The sequence below is a fragment of the Notolepis coatsorum genome (assembly GCF_963971535.1).
Source record: "Notolepis coatsorum genome assembly, chromosome: 4".
In the NCBI taxonomy this organism is placed as follows: domain Eukaryota; kingdom Metazoa; phylum Chordata; class Actinopteri; order Aulopiformes; family Paralepididae; genus Notolepis; species Notolepis coatsorum.
The window spans coordinates 8215482-8230869 of record NC_140168.1 but is presented as its reverse complement, the minus strand read 5'-3'; the positions used below and the strand labels follow the sequence as shown (position 1 = coordinate 8230869).

At 46.7% G+C, this 15388-nt stretch overlaps 2 protein-coding genes across 2 annotated transcripts in view; one reads left to right on the top strand and one right to left on the bottom strand.

Moving 5' to 3' along the window:
• The window catches only part of LOC311227646 (mitochondrial coenzyme A transporter SLC25A42-like), a gene marked incomplete at its 3' end in the record, with an annotated part of 29041 nt that extends 25661 nt beyond the window's left edge, over positions 1-3380 (top strand). The window contains exon 8 of the mRNA XM_084313367.1: positions 3360-3380. Coding sequence (XP_084169493.1) covers positions 3360-3380 — 21 coding nt within the window. The remainder of the gene's footprint in view (positions 1-3359) is intronic.
• Positions 3381-3568: 188 nt separating this feature from the next.
• On the bottom strand, positions 3569-8766 carry LOC311227645 (zinc-binding protein A33-like; the record flags this gene model as incomplete). Its single annotated transcript, XM_084313366.1, has 3 exons — positions 3569-4257; positions 5879-6119; positions 8401-8766. 3 exons carry the CDS (start codon positions 8764-8766, stop codon positions 3569-3571), a joined length of 1296 nt encoding a protein of 431 aa, XP_084169492.1.
• Positions 8767-15388: the final 6622 nt, after the last annotated feature.

The following is a 15388-nucleotide window of genomic DNA, read 5'->3' as shown; positions in this document are numbered from 1 at the left end:
TCAACAAGAAACAGGTACAATGAACAAGGGGCAAAGTTCTGCTGCTCTGCAGCTTCTCCCGGAAGGGTAGTCTTGGGAAGAAGGAGCAGACCTCTGTACCGCTCTGCAGACTCTCACGGCGGACCTCTCAGATGTTGTGCAAGACCGAGAGAGGGAGAGAGGGAACGGGTCAGTGACAGAGCAGACTTGAAACGAGCTGGAGGACAGGGTGTTATATTCTTCGTGTTAAACAACACAGTGATGTGCAACATTCCAAAAACAGCCCAAGTGAAATATCTTCATGTAATCACACAGTGAGCAAAAATCCATACACCGTCCAAATGTGGAATACTATCTTCGTGTAAACACACAGTGAGCAAAAATCCAAACACAGTCCAAATGTGAAACAATATCTTCGTGTAAATACACAGTGAGCAAAAATCCAAACACAGTCCAAATGTGAAATAATATCTTCGTGTAAATACACAGTGGGAGGTGGAAGATCCCAAAATATTATTCCATAAAGGATAGGGCAAAACGATAAAGGCTGGGTGAGTGACTGTCTGACAAAAAGGTGGTAGACTTCAGTGTAAAGGTTACACAAGAAAATCGGAAATAGGTCAAGACAGTCAATCTAGAAAACTCACCCAGACGAGCTGCGTAAAAGGAACGGGAACAACAGTGGAGGCGAGCGCGCGCCACGGAGCAGGTATCCAAGCGAAGGCTTCTAGGAATTTCCTGGAGATTAGCACAGTGAAACAGAAGCAACGGGGAAAAACATCCAGCGACAAATCAAGACGAACCAACAACTTAGGGTGGGGAAAACGGGGTATAAATAATGAGGGATCGATTGATTGAAAGGCAGTGACAGCTGGGGAATGTGATTGAAAAGCGTGGGGAAGTGAGGGAACCAATCAGCGACGTCTCAGATGACGTCAGCGGGGAGAAACGTGTGAACGAGGGAATTGAAATACTTGACAGAAAAAATGAATGAAAACAAAGCGAGGGTGGTTAAAGGAACAGAACGAGTGAGAAGGCAAGGACAGAAACCTCACAAGTATCCCCTGCTACCTTACCAGAGTACAATAGATATAATTCCTAATATTCAGGTTGTATTCTTATTTCATGCGTAACCAGAGAATGGACATTCATTATTGATTTGCCTACGCACATTCCTTTGCCTTATAAGCGCATCTAGAGTGAAGTATATTATGTATTCTTGCTGCTAATAAATACTTAAAGACAACTTTGTGTAGAACCGATTCATTGTGGGGAAGTGTTCTCATCATATACTAGTGTACGGTATGGCCAGTATAATGTACATAAGACGGTAGTGGTTTAATGATACCATACTTGATTAATACAGTCAGGGAATTGTACCCCTCAGTTACAAACGTGCATTGCACTATAGCGTATTGTATATCGCTGCTGTCGGGACAAAACCTCATAACTCCATTTAATTTTTTTTTAAATATAAATCAACTCCGTAGATCATCCTCCATATGTGTGTGTGGGTTTTACAAAGTTTAAACAATGGGAAAGCATTAAACCGATCATCTGTCTAAACCTCCTAACTCTATTCACCCTCAAATCTGTGTTAGTTTTTTTCATCTGCTGAAAAGTTGGGTTTTTGGAGTTATGAGGTTTTGTCCCAACAGCAGCGATATTGTATATTGTATGGTACAATTTACAGTAAGGTGTATGTGTTGCAGTGCAAATGCTTCTTACTGTTGCGCTCCAGAGACCGTTACTGTACCATACAATATACAATACGCTATAGTGCAATGCACGTTAAAAAAAAATTAAAAATTAAGGGAATCGAACTTGTCACATTGGATTGGGTAGGTGGGGGGGGGGGGTGGGGGTGGGGGGGGACTGTACATTGGAGGTGGTTGGGTGGGGGGGGTTGGGTAGGAGTGGGGGGTGGCACTCCAATGGTGCACCCAATGATTTGAGCAGAAGCGCGTGCACGCACATGCACGGATGTGCACGGCACGCGCGTGCATACAGGAATGCGCAGCACTCGCCAACTCGCTATAATTACCCACCTGGGCTACTTTGCATATCACTAGCGCCGGTCGTCAGGACTCAGGTGTGTTAAATACGTTCTCAGATACATTCACACCTAACTTGTGAATGAAATGTGTTACATTCCATTCGTAGAGGCAATTAGGCACTGTCTTTAGTCTGTACAAGTAGATTACCATTTAGATTATGGTTGAATAAACATTGATGCCTAACATTGATTCAATATAAAATCATCTAAAATGTGCATGTAGATTACCATTTAGATGATGGTTGAATCAACATTGATATAGTATCAGTTATGGTTGAAAACCTAACGTTGATTCAATATGTAAGTCATAGACAACGTTTTGTATAATTTCGATGTCAGGCTTCAACATAGATTCAATATTTCTGCCTAACCCTATTTCAACGTTGATTCACTCATATTTTGCTATCTGGGTGTAAATAACTCATGTACATATACCGATATGCCCTACTTTGTTTACATTTACATTTACATTGTTTACTTGTTTTATTGCACAATGTCGTTCTATTGGATTCTTATTATATATTACTATTGTATTATGCACATCGTTGCGGGCAAGACCCCCCGCATTTCATTGTATACTTATGCCGTGACAAATAAAACTCTTGACTTGACTTGACTTGACTCGTTTATACTGAAGCTCAAACAAAACAAAAACACACAGCCAAAAGACTGAACAAGCTCCCAAGCTCAAGAAACACAAGAGTTCTCATATACTACAAAGAAAATGATAAAACAAAAATAAAAATAGAGACAAGGGGGGGGGGGGGGGGGGGTTCTAACTGGAGGTTATTTCAGTTCAATACTGTAGTAATAATGTACAACTGCACAAAAATGTACACAAAAATGTAAATGTAATAATGTACAACTGCATTTCCCATGGATTCCTTGTAGCTTCATATTCATATTTCATACACATCCCGTTACACACACACACGCTCTCAGACACCAGTGTTTCCACTACATGTATCTAACCACACTACCCCCTCCCCCAACACGTGGGGGTCAAGCGGTGCGTCTCAACTCTGACCTCTGACCTCGATGGCGTTGATATCGCTCAGCCGTGGGGGGAAAAAGGGCACATTTATGAACTCTTTCCGTAAAATCACAAGACAATCGCCGCCTCTGTCCTAAAACAAATAAGATACATCCTTGTTCGTAATGAGACAGTTACTGCTTAAAGGGACATTTCACTTTAGTAGAACCTCAAGTTGTCTTCTGTCAACAGCACCGCTCCTGGAGGTGTGGAGGTAAGACCGAGGAAACTAGTGAAACTAAAGTGAAATATCTCTTTAAGGTAAGTAATACCTTACTTAATCTCTTTAAGGTAATACCTGCCAGGCGGTAGAGCCAGAGGAAGGGAAGTGAAGTGGGATCGGTCCCGAACACACACACACACACACACACACACACACACACACACACACACACACACACACACACACACACACACACACACACACACACACACACACACACACACACACACACACACACACACACACACACACACACACACACACCTCACTGTCATGACTATATCACAGTGAGAGACACCTCTGATGGGCAGATGTTTATATCAGGGTGTTTGGCATCACCAGCCGGTCCTATAGCGAAGAGTGGGTAGAGTTTCTCAGTGAAGGTGTGTTCATGAGTGTAGATGTGAGTCATGTCTTCACGGTCGTAGAAGGACAGCTCCCCCCCGTTATAGTCCAGCTGTACTCTGACCCTCTGGGGGCTCCTCTTCACTTTGAGGATCTGACTCAGACCATTAGTGTACTTACCACTCCTATAATGTAGAGCCCAGATACCATGTTGTGGTGATGCCTTTAGCCCCATACTCTTCCTGTCAAATGACTCTTTAGCTACACCTATAGTCCAGTGAGGATGGTCTCCCACCTCCACCTCCCAGCTGTGTGTCCCTGAGCTGAAGCTCTCAGAACCCAGAACAATGCTATACACCATGTTCCTCTCTGGGTTGTCAGGGAGCTGCTGCTTTGTGTCTGTGTATCTCACACTGGTCAGATCATCAGATGTAGAGAGACTGGGTGCTGCAGTGTTTAGGTCCAGAGTGACAGGAGTGAACTTGACCCTCTCCTTCATCTTCTCCCAGACTCTGAAGGCCAGGTTGCCCAGGTGTTTGGCCTCATCTATCAGCGCTCCTGAGACCAGCTGTGGACGAGGCAGGTTGCACTGAGCTCTGGAAGAACATTCAAGAGTCAGTCCTGCTGTGGGCTTAGCTTCAGAGCCGCAGAGAAGAGAGAGATATTGATTTCCATCAAAATAACTGTATTCATATTCACATACATACATACTATTGTACATTCCACTACCCTCTCAACTTCAGTCACTTCATCCAGATCATCCAATTACAACAGCACCTTTAATCTGACATGCAGATTTAAAAGGAGAGAGAGAGAGAGAGAGAGAGACACAGACAGACAGACAGACAGACAGACGAGAGTGGGAGAGAGAGAGGGAGAGAGAGACAGACAGCAAAGAGAGAGAGAGAGGGAGAGAGAGACAAACAGCAAAGAGAGAGAGAGGCACGCGTGGGTTTCGTGCGAGAACAGCTCGGGGACATCAACATGAAACAGAGCAGAAGCGCGTAAATGCCTACTATTATTTATTATTTATATACATATAGAACTGCTCCACATGGATTTTAATATATCATGCTTTAATACTGTAGTTTTAATTGGTGTTTTTTTATATAGTGGTCTTTTTACTGTAGTTTAAAAAAAGTGGTGAGTGTCTATGTATTGTGACTGTATGTTTGTCTTTCAACCACTGCACAAATGAAGTTCCGAAAGGAAAATAAAGTAAGTTGAAGTTGAAGTTGAAGTCAGTCCCCGTTTGAAGATAAAAAAAATAAAAATAAAAAGATTTCCAGTTCCAGTGTCCATTTTGCATGTATAACCCGTTATTATCTCATTAATTAGAATGTTAGAATGCATTTTAGAATGATGATCAGTGTGATGTACTCCTGATAAAGTATAGTAATATGGTTTATTTGTATTGGGAGAGATACAGACACATTAGCTGGTTGAACAACATCTATATGTGTGGTAATAATGCAGATATTGAGTGTATTTCTGTGAAAATGCGTGTGGCGCACGCCTCTGAATCCACTTCGCTTCCCGCCCGCGAGTCATGCACCCGCCCACAGCCGTGGTGAACAGCGACGCCCGTTAACCCTTTCACTGCCACACGACAGAAGGTTAACCCTTTACTATCACACAACCGACGGTCGCCGGGTTAACCTTCTGTTGTGTGGCAGTGAAAGGGTTAACCGGCTGTCGTGTGGCACTGGCAGTGAAAGGGTTAACCTTCTGTGTATTGTCGCAGTGAAAGGGTTAACCGTTTTGGTAGTGCAGCAGTGAAAGGGTTAACATGGGGGCAGTCATGGAAAGAGTCAGAGAGAAAGGAGAGAGAGAAAGGAGAGAAAGATAGAAAGAAAGAGAGAAATTGAGAAAAAAAAGAGATAGAGATGAGAGAGAGAAAGAGAGCGACAAAAAGAGAGATAAATCACTTACCTTTTCAGTGTGGTCTTGTAGTTCTATGGAGGTAAAGACAGATCACGTTAAACACTAGACTGTAAAAACTGAGCGTCATCTGGTCACTTTTAAACTATCAGCAAATTGTATTCAACTAAAACTGTGTAAATGGTTCATAAATGGTTCAAATTAATTGAATTCAGCTCAATTCTATTTCAAACGGCACATAGTCTTTTTTATTATGTATAGGCTACTAATACTTATTTAATAAATATGAATGAACCCCAATCCCAGTTTTTACAGTGTACTAAACATCCTCAGCATCATTCCCTATGAACTGAAGAGAGACCAGTCCTGACCTGCAGGAAGGAGACGTGTTCATCGTTCATCTCCTGCTCTATGGCTCTGATTGTGTCTGAAAGGGTTGACATCTCTCTGTCCAGCCCCTCAATCTTCTCCTTCATCGTCTGGCTCTTCTGCTCCTCTTCCTCCTTCAGTGCAGCTACCCTGGCCTCCTTTTCCTCGTGGAGAAACTGGTGAAGCTTCTTAAACTCCTTCTTAATCTGCTTCTCTGTGTGCAGGGCCTGGACCTGGAGATTATAAGATAAGATAAGATATTCCTTTATTGATCCCCTTGGGGAAATTCAGGCAGCATGGGGGATGGGGGGGGGGGGGGCAAGGGCATAATTTAGTTTTCAATGTTGGAGGGGACACATTTGTGGGGCGTGGTCAGTGGCTGTAAGGTCATAGATAAAACATTTTAAATGAATCAGTTGTGCAAGTCAATTTTGGTGAGATGTTTCTATATACAATTCACTTATGACAAGTCATAACGCTGCACGAGTCTCGGAACGTGAGAGAGAGAGATCGTGCTATTTATTATCTACAATGTATAAAACAACAGGCTAGAGGCTTTTAAATACAACAAGGTCATAGACAGATATTTTCACAGAGACCAAGCAATGCTGTTGCATTTCATGGCAATCACACAGACCATCGTTCAGTTTCACACCAAACTTTCAGGGGAGGGGTGCTATGTATTTGAGCACACCTGACGACATGGCTGTTGTTGTTATGCAAAGACGGCTGTGCTCGGTACTTAGCGCGTGCACACAAACATGCGACTCGTCCCTCGCCGGGTGCTCACCTTGTCTTTGCATGTGTAACGGGGAAGCCCGTGGGTATGTCCACAGTCACGGAAACAGGTGTGTTGACGAGTGACTGTGGCAGTGCGGGCTGGTAAATTAAACTCACTTCCCCATAACAGGGTTAACAGACGCATAGGTACGGTAGTTAGGAGTGAATTCACTTCTTAGTGCAGCGGCCTGTGTCGTCGCCCGCGGACGCGGGAGCCCCCTGTTCGACTCCCCCTCGGGACATTCTCATTTAACATCAAACACAACGCAGACCCAGTATGATCCGTCACACATGACAATGGCTCAGGTCGTCAGAGACCTGAGCTCAGAGATGGAACAAGCAGCCGTTTTCCGTGTGGTCCAAGTGCCGCGTCGCGTCTCCGTTTATTATCGTGTAACATTGTTTTGGATGGTAAAAAAGTGCAGGGGACCATAACTGCCTTCTGAAAACATGCAGGGGACATGTCCCCTGTGTCCCCCCCCCAGGGGCGTAATTGTGGGGGGGGGGGACACAGGGGACATGTCCCCTGCATGTTTTCAGAAGGCAGTTATGGTCCCCTGCACTTTTTTACCATCCAAAACAATGTTACACGATAATAAACGGAGACGCGACGGGTACAGGTAGTAAAAACAACACAAGCAGTGTAAACAAATAATAAGTAGGGATGCTCGATATTGGCTTTTTTACCGATACCGATATACCGATATTGTCCAACTCTTAATTTCCGATACCGATATCAACCGATACCGATATATGCAGGGTTTCCCCCCCCAAGAAACGGAATAATTTCAGGTAATTAACATTACATATCTCTTGTTGTGGAATTAACACAACATTATGCATACTTTTGACAATAAATAAAATCTGAATTTGTTCTTACTTGCTTGCCTGGGTAAATAAAGGTTATAGAAATGAAAAAAAAAAAATAACGATACCGATATTTTCCGATACCACATTTTAATGCCGATATCGGCCGATAATATCGGGAGGCCGATAATATCGGACATCCCTAGAAATAAGTCAATATAATTTACTATCTAACTAACTATACAGCATTCACAGTGTCGCATAAGGTAGTGTTATAATTTACTATCTAACTAACTGAAATATAAAGTAGGGGGGTTAAAAATCATGTCTCTCCCACAATGGACTACAAATGTACAATAGGGCACTTATTTTTACTGTGTGTAGGTTGAGTGCAGCTGCAACCTTACAGTAAATCATTTATCATTAATACAGAATATTTGTACCTTTACGTGTTCTGCTGTGCGGACGCATGTTTGTTTGATTTCTTTAAAGGCCTGTAGCTTGTCACGTAAGGTCTTCAGTGGAGCCTGGAGCTGCTTCTGCAATGGAATTCATTCATTAATTCATTCATGATGTATTTCACTTGAAAGATGCAGGTCTGAGGACTCTGTGCTGCAGCACCGGTTTCAACTCACAGACTGGAGTACGTTTGCCACCCTGGACTGCCACACTGACATTGACTCCCATAATGACATTGACTCCCACACTGACATTGACTCCCACACTGACATTGACTCTCACACCTCCTACGTTGTGGACAAAAATAAATCAACTCCAACATCAGTGTCTGAATCTAATCCCATCTAATTGTTCTGATTGTCTAATGTTTCTGTATTCATTAACAATGTGACAACAATATTTACTCTGTGTATTTATTGAGTATAATTAAAGATTGAATAAATTAATATAATAATGGTTTTGCCATACCTTGTGATCCTCCGAAGCTTCCTCTATGAGGCAGCAGTTGTGTCTCTTGCGTTTTCTGGAGGACGGACACACCACACAGATGAGCTGGAGTCTGTGCAGACTGCAGAGCACCTCAGAACCTGCTGGAGCTCCCTGGCTTCTCTCCCTGAAGGCCTCACACAGGTTCTTCAAAGCCAAGTTACAAGGAGGATTTAAAATTGAAGAGACTTCCCTACAAAGTGGACAGTTCTTGTCTTCTCTGTCTCTCCAGCATTGTTGCAGACAGGCTTTACAGAAGCTGTGGCTACACAACAAGATGACAGGATCTGTGTAGATGTCACGGCACACAGGACAAGACAGATCCTCTTCACAATGAGACGAAGCCATTTTGTCTCTCAGTAACACTCCCTCCTCTGGAAAGCTCCCTGAAGTTTACTTTAACTTTTGTTATAAACTTACTTAGATTCAGTCAACAGCTGGTTGAAGTCACTGTTTGATCACTAGTTATGAGGGCCGACGTTCCATTCTACTGGTTAAAGTTGCTTACTCGTGAGTAGTATGTGCGTTGATAAAGACAAATAATGTACACAGCTGCTCCAGTGTAAAACAAAGATATCAAAATGGTTTATTTCTCTTCCACAGCGAAGTCTTTCTTTACAGAAGCGGTCCCAAAGCTTTTTTCCTAAATATTCACGTTACTACTACAAGGTAAGAAAACTGTTTTTCCCAGTCTCCAAATCACCGCTGACTCGACACATGAAGATTCCTCCAAACTGGAAAGCCGAAAATCTATGCTGTTTAGTCTATCGGTTCGGTACTGCTCAGCACTGTTTCAAGATGCACACTGACCTGGCAGAGAGAATTGCTGAATATATATAGATACACAAACGTTCTAGAATGTTCGGTCATGACATCATAATGAACATCACCAATGTTCTAGAACATTCGGCTATGAAACTTCACCAATGTTCTAGAATGTTCTATTATGACATCCTACTGTGACATCACAAATGTTCTAGAATGTTATATTATGACAAATAAGACGGTTCAATGACTTTATCTAAATCCAATCAACATTCCTAATGCCGTTTCAATGTAAGGATATAAAAATAAACATAAACATTCATATATAATATACCATAACCTAAATATATAGCTTTGGCTCCTCTACACTAGTCCTTCCTGTGTTTGTCAAAAGCTAGTCCTACTCCTTCAGTACTAGCTGTGGGTTCAAGATGCACACTGACCTGGCAGAGAGAATTGCTGAATATATATAGATACACAAACGTTCTAGAATGTTCGGTCATGACATCATAATGAACATCACCAATGTTCTAGAACATTCGGCTATGAAACTTCACCAATGTTCTAGAATGTTCTATTATGACATCCTACTGTGACATGACAAATGTTCTAGAATGTTCTATTATGACAAATAAGACGGTTCAATGACTTTATCTAAATCCAATCAACATTCCTAATGCCGTTTCAATGTAAGGATATAAAAATAAACATAAACGTTCATATATAATATACCATAACCTAAATATATAGCTTTGGCTCCTCTACACTAGTCCTTCCTGTGTTTGTCTAAAGCTAGTCCTACTCCTTCAGTACTAGCTGTGGGTTCAAGATGCACACTGACCTGGCAGCGAATTGCTGAATATATATAGATACACAAACGTTCAAGAATGTTCGGTCATGACATCATATGATGACATCACCAATGTTCTAGAACATTCGGCTATGAAACTTCACCAATGTTCTAGAATGTTCTATTATGACATCCTACTGTGACATGACAAATGTTCTAGAATGTTCTATTATGACAAATAAGACGGTTCAATGACTTTATCTAAATCCAATCAACATTCCTAATGCCGTTTCAATGTAAGGATATAAAAATAAACATAAACATTCATATATAATATACCATAACCTAAATATATAGCTTTGGCTCCTCTACACTAGTCCTTCCTGTGTTTGTCTAAAGCTAGTCCTACTCCTTCAGTACAAGCAGTGGGTTTTATCTGGAGCAGGCGGGTGTCGGTCGATGAGGAGTGTAGAAACAATGATGTTTATCACCTGTATATCGATAGGTTATGTAGATAACCTAGTTATATTAGTATTGGCTGAGCGTCCCGCTCTGAGCCTTATGAGATATCCCTATCTCCTATGATACCTATTGTATCTCCCACGAACAAAAAACTACATGCACCCCACCTGTATGGGGCTCCGCCCCCATGGTGGCACCGCCCATATAGCAGTGACTCTGGTCACCAAACATCCTTCCTCGCCAAAAAACCCGTCCCAGGAAAAGATTCCTCAAGAGAGAACTCAGCCAATACTAATATAACTAGGTTATCTACATAACCTATCGTTATATGCCGTATTTGCTATCGCGTCCCGCTCTGAGCCTTATGAGATATGGGGAAGAGCGGACGCAAAGCCCGACAAATGTACCCCCTGAGGACCCGTAAGCCCACATCAAGGGGTGCGGGGAGCCCTGTCACCCCATCCTTCCTAACGAAGGGGGGGCGCAGTCAACTCCACCTGAATGCGAACAAGAGGGAACTAGAACCCCTTGAACACACCGTACAGGCGGAACCACGTGTGACCCAACACACTGTGGCCCATACCCATACACTCCTGCTACCCGACCAAAGGACGGGAAGCAGGAAAGGCCACAGACCCCAGAACCGCCTGGGAGACAGAATCCCCGGTCTTGTCCATGAGGTAAAACCTTACAAAGGGGCCCGGGGAGGACCATGAAGCTGCAGCACAGATGTCCTCCACCGAGGCCCCACCCAGGAGAGCGGCAGAAGCAGCCACCCCACGAGTGGAGTGCGCCCTGACGCCCCCAGGGGGATCCTGCCCAGCCAACGTGTAGCAGAGGGTAATGCCCTCGCACAACCAATGGGACAGGCGCTGCTCCGACAGTGCCTTACCAGCACGAGCCCCACCGTAACAGACAAAGCTGGCCGGTAACCCTGAAGTCCTGAGTACGGCTGAGGTAAAACCCCAAGCACGGACTGGACATGACAGGTGAAGGCCCGCATCTAACTCACTAGTGTGAGGAGGAGGACGAAACGCCTGAACCACAATATCCCGGGAGCGGAAGGAACTCCGGATATTCTTAGGCACGAAAGCAGGATTAGGTCGCAGAGTGACACCGCAATCGGCCCGAAAAGACAGGCACTCTGGACGTACCGAGAGAGCACAGAGCTCACCTACGCGTTTAGCGGAAGTGACAGCCAGTAGGAACGCGGTCTTGAAGGACAGCTGTCCCAACGGCGCCTGCTCGAGCGGCTCAAACGGGGCCAAGGACAACCGACCGAGGACCAATTGAAGATCCCAAGTCGGAGCCAAGGAGCGTTGCACCGGCTTAACGCGTCGAGCGCCAAGCAGGAAACGCTTCACAAGAGGGTGGCTGAACAAGACATCCCCTCAAACCCCTCATGATAGGAGGATATAGCCGCCGCATATACCCTCACCGTCGAAGCCGACAGTCTATCAAGGAGAGACTGGAGGTAACTAAGGACAGCATCCAGGGGGCAGGAGACTGAGTCCCGGCCCCCCGCCTTACACCACACTTGGAACATACGTCATCTGCCCGCGTAAGCGTGACAGTGGAGGGAGCATGCGCATTCCAGATGGTAACACCATCAGGATCAAGAACCTGCGCCCCTCAACGTACCCGTCCCAACAACTGACCTAACAGATGTATGGGGAAGAATCCCTGGCGGCACGGCATCGGTCCCAGACCTGCCTGGCCATGTCCAGACGTAATCCTCACCCGTCAGGATGAGGACCGCCCCGCGACAGTACCTCTGCACCCACATTCTCCCTGGGATGTGGGGAGCCCTCAGGCCGCGCAGATGGAGGACGCCCATAGCCAGCCGCCCGCCGCCTGGTGCAGACAGGGGGAGCGTACTCCTCCCTGTCTGTCGATACACGACACTGACGTCGTATCGTCCGTCCTGATCAACACCATTTGTGGACCAGAAGGATCGCTTTCAACACCAACACATTGAACGTAGCGCAGACCGGGCAGCATGGTTTGCCAGCTGCCCCCTACTGCGTTGGCCCGACGCGTCACCAGCGAGGGAGGCGTCGGTGAAAACGCGACGTGAGACAGCGCCGTAACCATCCTAGGACGGAACCTCCCGAGCGTGTTGACAACACGCTCTGAGATGGATGCCCATAGCCCTCCAACCGTTGACTGGGAAGAGGAGTACTCTACATCCAGTCTACAGCAACCCCACGCTGGTAGAGACCTGCCTGGTACGAGACCTGACGATCCACCTTGACCGCGAAGGACCAGAACATCATCAGGGCAGAACACTCCGTAACCCCGGACGACGCAGAGGCCCCAGTGCGGCCTCCACGCACTTGGTGAAGATGCGGGGAGCCAGAGAAAACCGAACGGCAGCCTCTGGTACTCATACGCTAACCCTGCAAAGGAAGCGTAGGTAAGCCCTAGGATGGAAGATCGGGGATGCGCATACGCATCCTACAGGTCCATGGAGGAGAACCAGACCCCCACCTGACAGTGTCCAACAGGTAGGAGACGATCCAAAAAATGCTGAACCTTCCCATGGGACAGGTCCAGCCTGGGTCTTACACCCCTCCCTCCCGACTTCTCGGGCAGAGAACACCGGGAGGAGAACGCCACGACGATGGCTTGCTTCGTCCACAGAGATTGGATCTCGTTGACCAGAGCTGTCACTGCTGGAGACCCTGACAAACCAAACCTGAAAACGGGTGGGGTTGTGTAAACACAAGTCCCCGCCTCAGCGTTCTCTCCATCCACCTCGACATATGGTACTGCCGTAGTCATATGTGACGACACTCCCAACGCACCCGCCGTCACGTGGCACAGGTCCGCCAGGAACTGTAGATAGTTGGCCCGGTCCCCCCGCTGTGCGTAGACAACCCTGGAACCGTGCGAGGAGCGCGTTCCGTGTCGGAACACCTGACCCTGACACCACCCACGAGGCAATCGCACCCAAGGGGGAACCCCGACAGAAAGGGCCGGTCTGATACGGGGGGCTTCCGATGAAAAAAGCCCCCCCACTGAACACCCCTCCAGAACATGCTGAAGGAGTTGTTCTGCAGCCGGACATGCAAGGTGTAAGGCCCCCATGGGTTCCTACACACCGTAGCCCCGCAGTGATATTACTACCACCCCAAATCATGTGAGCTGCGACCACTTGCCAATATTTCAGGAGTGGGAGGCACCAACATGATACCTGGCCTGGCGAAGGCGAGGCCGGGGAAGCCCGCACTGTGTGCCTCAAAAGGTTTCGAGCCCCCCTGCTGACAACACTTAAGTTGACAGACGTAACACCAGGCTCAACCAACACAGATCAAGGTGTGGGAGCCGCTTGACAGCACAACATTCTCACGGACAGACCCAGGCTCAGCCATAAACTGGGTGTCAGCCCCTGTCCCCATGAGAAGCGAAAAGGGGGGCCGCCCGCGCATCAACGAAGGCACGCGGCCCGCAGCCAAAGGAAACAATCAGAGCCCACTTCTTCCGCTGGTGTTGGGGAAGGGAGCGATCGGAGAGCGGGCTGCTCGCGGCAGGACGGTGACGGCTTGTTTGTTCAAGCCGAACCCATCCTACATGGCCGATCCCTCGGCCGCCAAGGCTGTCGGCCTTGTGGACACCTGTCGAATCAACGCCCAGGATACCTCTGGCGGGGGAAAAACATGGCCGCCTGTCGAGGGCCCCGTCATCGCCGCTGACGAGGCCGTGCTCTCTCGTCTTCTGGCTGCGTGGTGTGAGGCGGTGTAGGGCCTAGGACAAAACCGCCCGCGCTCCAGCAGAAGACCAAAAATCCCCTGCGGAGAGGGGAATCCTGAGCGGTTATAGCTTGCGGCTGGGTCAAAGCTAATAACGTCAACAACCTCGCGCGATGTGTCGACGTCGGCTGGCCCTCAAGGCCCCTCCACCAGACACAATTTTTTTAATAGAAAAAAACAGCAATTCGAACACAGTTCTAATCGTTGCCAATTCCATACCGTGGCGGTACAAGCCTTAACAGCCCACCAGCCACTCGCCAGGCCGACCCACCCATGGCGTCGGCCGGGCGGGGCATTGTTTCAATATGTCAAAAACAAAGGACTGATGTTAACACGGAGCACCAGTGGTGATTGCAAACAGCAACCTCCACTGTGGTGTGCACCATGAAAAGGTTAAATGAATAAAAGAACTAAACCACAAAATACTGTAGAATGAGCAAACCCATACACACAAAGTTAAGGGGAGACGGACCAGAGCGAACTAGTCCCGCCTTCATTCCAAATATTCACAACAGGACACCAGCCCTAGTTTAGCCCATTTACCAAAAAAGGTAAACAAAGCCCCCCCCTGCACTACTCCCCCAGTATACCGATTGACCGTCAGTATGAATGGTTGAGAGGAGAGAAAACTGTAGCAGGACAGACCTTCTCATAGCAGAGTGACAAAACGAAACAATAGCCCACTACACAGGGCCGCCTCAGGGGGTGGGGGGCCTCACGTCTAAAAACGCACAGGGCCTCACATTTCTCCCAGGCGGCCCTGCCCTTATACTACTGCAGCCTGGCGCGAGGCGATGTGGGACCCAAAACAACAATTGCCTGCGCACAGACACGCAACATGTTTACCATGTCGGCTGGACCCATAGCCCCACTACCCGACGCCAACCCAGATGGGAACACCGTTCAACAAACCCCGCCGGAACACAAAGTAACATACCTGGCTAGGAACCTAGCCACGGCCTACCCTGTTGTCAACCCATTTACCCGAAAAAAGGTAAATAGGTCTCAGCAAAAAAAACCACAACAGCTACCGACTGACCTTCATTGATGAACCGGGCAAGAGGAGGGAGAGTGACAACATCTCACGGCGGAGACATTAGAACAGCGTAGCAATTAGCAGTAGTAATAGCATGCGGCATTAGCGATAGCATGTAGCATAGCATTAGATGTTTTAGCAGCACGCCCAAGACAGCTTGGAAAC